Below are 5,269 nucleotides of genomic sequence, written 5' to 3'. Positions count from 1 at the left end.
TTTTATGACCAAAGCAAGCAAAATAAATTGGGAGTGTATGTGTGTGTGTGTTTGAGAGAAAGAGAGAGAGAGAGAAAGAGAGAGTGAGCTAAATTATTTAAGCAACATTAATGTGTTTTTGTGTGTGTGGGGGGGGTTAGGGGGGTCTTATAAACTAGGGGTTAAATTACTGTTAAAGTAGCAATATTACGGAGAGGTAAAATTTTATTACTAAGGAATGGTTAGGGTAGGGATCAATAAATCTATTAAACTAAATTATATATTCTAAAAGAAAGAGGAGTCGGGTTGAATACAGTAAAAACAGTCTAAGAAATTTTTAAAGGTTAATTGTATAAGAAAAGAAGCTTTCAAGTAATTCAAAAGTGGGGGGTGAGGGCAGGGGTGTGGGAACTAATGTGTGTGTTTATAGAAAAAGAGAGAGAGAGAGAGAGAGAGAGAGTGTGTGTAAAGTAAAGAAAATGTGTGTGTGTGTGTGTGTGTGTCCGTCCGTGTGTGTGCATGCGCACGGGGATGCATGTTCGCGTGCATGCATGCGTGTGTGTGTGTGTGTGTGTATGTGTGTGTTTTCAGACCGGTCTGACATGCTCTTCACACGTGCAGATAGAGAGCAAGTGAAGAGAGAGAGAGAGAGAGAGAGAGAGAGAGAGAGAGAGAGAGAGATTAACACTATATATTATGTATAAGTCAATATATATATAATATATAATATGATATTATGTATATTATCTATTTTATATAATATATATTATATTATATCTCTACATATATAAAGATGTGTGTGAGAGAGAGAGAGAGAGAGAGAGAGAGAGAGAGAGAGAGAGAGGGGGGGGGGGGGGGGGGATTTTTGTGCAAATGCTTTGCCCCTTGATCAACATGACATGGCCACTCACACTCATCTAGCTGAACCATTGAGGACATTGAGCACAGAGCCAAGCGAAGCGGTGCCTACAGTAGAGGGGGTCTTGAAACTTGAAATTTTATTTCTTGAAAGTAAAGCCATCGGGTCATGCTACTCGTTCTACTAAAGGATGGATGGAAGATAGGAGAAGGAAACAATTATTTGGGTTGATTTGATTGCTTGGGGAATGGGGTGGTATCTGTTTTATTGATATGTCATGCACACGTATTGATGTTAAACTTATATGTGTTCATCCCATTTTATGGAGACTCCCCTCAATCCCTTTCTCTCATTTGTTTTTATTGCACATGTTTTGATGTTGAGATTACATGTGTTCATCCCATGTTCTCGTCTTTCTCACTTCCCCATGAGAGCCACTTCACGCCTTGCTTTCGTGACCCCTCTCTCCCTAAATTTTCAAACATGTAGCTACCATTGGGACAAGCATCGAGGAAAGGCCTCATCCAAGGGGATAGGAGACTAAGGAAGAGAACTCGTGAGGGAGGTTTCATCTACGCCACTTCACCCCTTGGTTCCATGACCCCTCTTTCCCTAAATTTTCAAACACGTAGCTACCATTGGGACAAGCATCGAGGAAAGGCCTCATCCAAGGGGATAGGAGACTAGGGAAGAGAACTCGTGAGGGAGGTTTCATCTGCATTTCCTTTTAAGTGTAATTTAGGATTAGAGAATTGAAGCTGATTTGAGTGTTTTACACAAATCGCTAATGCGTGTTTTGCTATATTATGTTATAGTGCTTCCATTTCCCTTTACATTGCTGATTGTAAATTTCTACGCTTGCACTTACTGGCTTTTCACTGTTGCCTGCTCTAAAATGAGATCCGACACTGTTGCCTGCTCTAAAATGAGATCCGACAACTTCATCAGTTCATCTAGACAATCATCTCGGAACTTCCTTGCAAATAAATACCGCCCCTCCATCTTTCTCCGCATGGATTCTATCAATTGCGGGCTCACTTCATCCTTTCTAAACGTCGTAGGATGCCCTCCTGCGCTCATGCGAGACCAGTCTATCAGAGTAACGGTGTACCTGGTCGAGCATTCCGGATCTTCCATCTCTATCAGCGTCGGGAAGTAGTGCTCTTCAGCAAAGCACGTAGCTGAATTTAAACAGGGAATCCGAAATTTCTGCCAGTATTTCTTATCTGCTACGATCATAATCGCATGCTTCCTGTTCAAAATGAAGAATTGGGATCCAACTCTGAATTTCGCGAAAGGCACTTCTGGAAGCATGAAATTGTTGCCCCTTGCATTGTATCTAGAGCGGAGAGTCGGGGCTTTGTCCAGAATTTCGATGAAGCTTTTATTTGAACTGGTCACCCTTTGATACACACTCTTGAATCCGCGTAGAGGTATGCAATGATCCGATAAAACGGAAAAGTATCTGTTAAGAGGATCGTCCAGAAGAGCATTCGCTAGGAGACGGCGTTGGGCAGCAATCAAATCAGGCGTTCCCCGCTGTGTTTTGTCAGGCGGTATGAGCCTGCCCCAAAACACCCCGGAGCTTCTATCAAAGACGCTTACTCTGAATGGGTCGAGGTGAACGTAGATGTTATAGAGATGCTCGTTGCCTCGGAAGAATTGATTCCAGAGGGGTGCAAACGGCAACGCACCTGTAGTTAGGAATAAGAAAGCTATCTTGGGCGGTAGACCGCTCTCGAAGGTCTTCTCGCGCTGAGGCGATTCCGTTGCGGAGGAGTTGAACAGATCCGACGCGGAAGAATTCAAAAGGTAGGTCTCCAACTGACTTACGCAGGACTCCGGGGATGATCGATCCTCTTGCGCCTCCCTTACGACCACCCTATCGAACAGCTCCTCGTCAGTCCAACTGTGAGACAGCTTCGCACCGCGGTCCGCGAGAACTTCGCTGACCAAGCAATTGTGGTGAAGACTGGTGGCATAGGAGGGGAAGAAAGCCAGATTGACCGTGGAAGAATGGTAGAGGAATATTGAGAGGAAGGAAAGGAGGACACCACAGCCGACGAGGAAGCGAGGGGAAGCGACGTGCAAGGGCGGAGGGGCCATGGTGGGATGAGGGAGGAAGGAGGCGGGGGTAGGGAGGAGTGATTGGATGGATTGGAGGCGAGGAGACGGGGGAGAAGATGATCAGGACGAGGGAGGAGCAACCATGGCTGTATATCATAAGAGCTCTGGCGATGATGAAGATGAGGCAAAAGCGCCCATGTATGGAAGAAGAAGAAGAAGAAGAAGAAGAAGAATTATACTACAAACATACAACAAGGAATTGAGGCAGGCTGCGCCCATGTATGGAAGAAGAAGAAAAAGCAGCACAAAACGAAGAAGTTTTCTTAGGTAGACTAGGACTCACGAAGCTCATTCCTCTCATCATCCCTTATCTTTTATACAATGAATCTGCAAATTTCTCACAATTACTTATCCATTTCCATTTCTCAATTTCGAAAAATCCTCAAAGTTTTAGGCGTCTCACTTTTAGCATGTTCTCAATTTAGAATCCGCTTTCCGCAAAGTTTTAGGCATCTCACTTTTAGTATGTGCCCCAAGACGTTTGGAGCTTTCAAACATTTGCCAAATTCTCAATAAATGCCTTGGAAATTTTAAGGTGCAAGTGTCTGATTTTCAGGTGCAATTTGGTGATTTTCAATAAAAACTTGTTTTGACAACACACCCCACTCAACGCGTCCTTGTGCTGCACAAGGACGCTGTCCATCGCTAGGCCATGCCACCACCCAAAAGAAAGGACATTCCTATGTGTACCATAGCTTTGGGAAGGCGAATTACCTCTTACAAAGCGATGAAGATGAAGAATCACCATGCCTCTACCACTCAACAAAAATGTTGTTCTCGTGTGGCTTTGGACTAGCTAGGGGGGCTAAGCTCAATGAAAACATCCCTCGAAGGACATGGCACCTACTTTATTGCCAAATATCAGCCACTTTACCAATGCTACTAGGGCTTCTAAGTGTTACTATACTATTTCTTTGGAAGTCTTTTGGAATAGGGTAGGCAACACACCTACAACACCACAAGGGTAGAAAACACTAATGCCAACAATGCTTTCATAGTCTTTTCTTTACGACTCTCTATCGTTAACCAACATTTAACTCACTCTAGGTTGCTAAATCATCACTTCAGTCATACACAAGTGGATGGTAAATTACTTATGATCTTGACCCAGTCTCTAAATAAAAGAAGAGCCACAAAAGTTATTATTAAAAGCTAGCAAATTATGGGTGTTCTATGGGGATAAAATAAATGAATTCAAAATCATGTGATGTGATGAGAGAAGAGTTCAATAATATTATTTAGGTTACCCTAAATTTTGGGGGGCCCTTTCAAAGCACAATTATGGTTGCATCACTTCACAAGACACATTAAATCTAACCTCAACATTAATTTCATTTGGACTTTCTTTGGTTTTTCGTATGCAACAAGGGAGGTCACTCTTTGTCCTACACTCTTTGTCCTATTTTTCAACCATTGATCTCCAATAATTTGGAGATCCAACCGATTATTGGCTATACAAAAGCGATGCTTTCTATCCTCGGGGGGTTCACCTAAAAAAAAATTAGTGTACCACGTGCATTCAAAAGGAGGGGTAATTTAATTTAACTTTTTGGAAAATTTTAACAAACACACTATTCAAAATTTTTGGACTTTCTCTCTTGGTTTGGACTTTTTTTTGGAGCATATCCTTTCCACTCAACTTCACTTAGTGAGCTAAAAAATTGGGTTTTTTGAGCACTTAATGGGTCACTTATATACAAATATGGCCTTATTATGCTAGTAAAAAGTCAAGTGGTAACCTCTAATTTAAAAAAAAATGGCTCGCTGAAGCTATAATTCCCAAACTCATGCATGGTGCCTCCATCCAATAACTATAATAATAATAATAGTAGTCTCCTAACTCAAGTTCAATTTTAACACTATGAAGTGAAAATATGACACCATATGAAAAGAGTTTGTTGAATTCAACATATAAGTGGTGTATAGATACACCATTTAAAAAAAAAAAAAGAGTTTGTTGAATTCAATACATAAGTGGTGTATAGATACACCCTTTTTTAAAAAACAAACCATACAATAAATTATCTTATTGGTGGTGTATAGATACACCATTTGTATGGAAAAAAGCATACAAAACATTATCTTATGCATCTGAATCTCGTTATTGGTGGTGTATAGATACACCATTTGTATGGAAAAAAGCATACAAAACATTATCTTATGCATCTAAATCTCGTTCAGAGTCATCAGACTCATGTAATGTATTTGAGCTTGATGGGTCAAGTCTTGCCAAATGATGTTTAATATGGACACGACTTGGATCAGGGATTGTGATACATTTTTCAACATTGTATCCATGCTTCT

The 5,269-nt window shown here is 41.3% G+C and overlaps 1 protein-coding gene across 1 annotated transcript; it reads right to left on the bottom strand.

Annotated features, from left to right (window-relative positions):
• Positions 1 to 1,625: 1,625 nt before the first annotated feature.
• On the bottom strand, positions 1,626 to 2,944 carry LOC147883452 (glycosyltransferase BC10-like). The gene is made up of 4 exons (XM_087399494.1): positions 2,846 to 2,944; positions 2,533 to 2,720; positions 1,754 to 2,402; positions 1,626 to 1,723 (listed from the first exon to the last, which is right to left on the bottom strand). The coding sequence occupies exons 1-4, from the start codon at positions 2,942 to 2,944 to the stop codon at positions 1,703 to 1,705; spliced, it is 957 nt and encodes a 318-aa protein (XP_087255620.1). The 3' UTR covers positions 1,626 to 1,702.
• Between the last annotated feature and the right edge of the window lie 2,325 nt (positions 2,945 to 5,269).

Source organism: Dipteris shenzhenensis, chromosome 28, assembly GCF_047967505.1.
Source record: "Dipteris shenzhenensis isolate YYH24624 ecotype China chromosome 28, Dip_SZ_1.0, whole genome shotgun sequence".
NCBI lineage: Eukaryota > Viridiplantae > Streptophyta > Polypodiopsida > Gleicheniales > Dipteridaceae > Dipteris > Dipteris shenzhenensis.
This window is presented reverse-complemented; position numbering and strand designations above follow the sequence as displayed.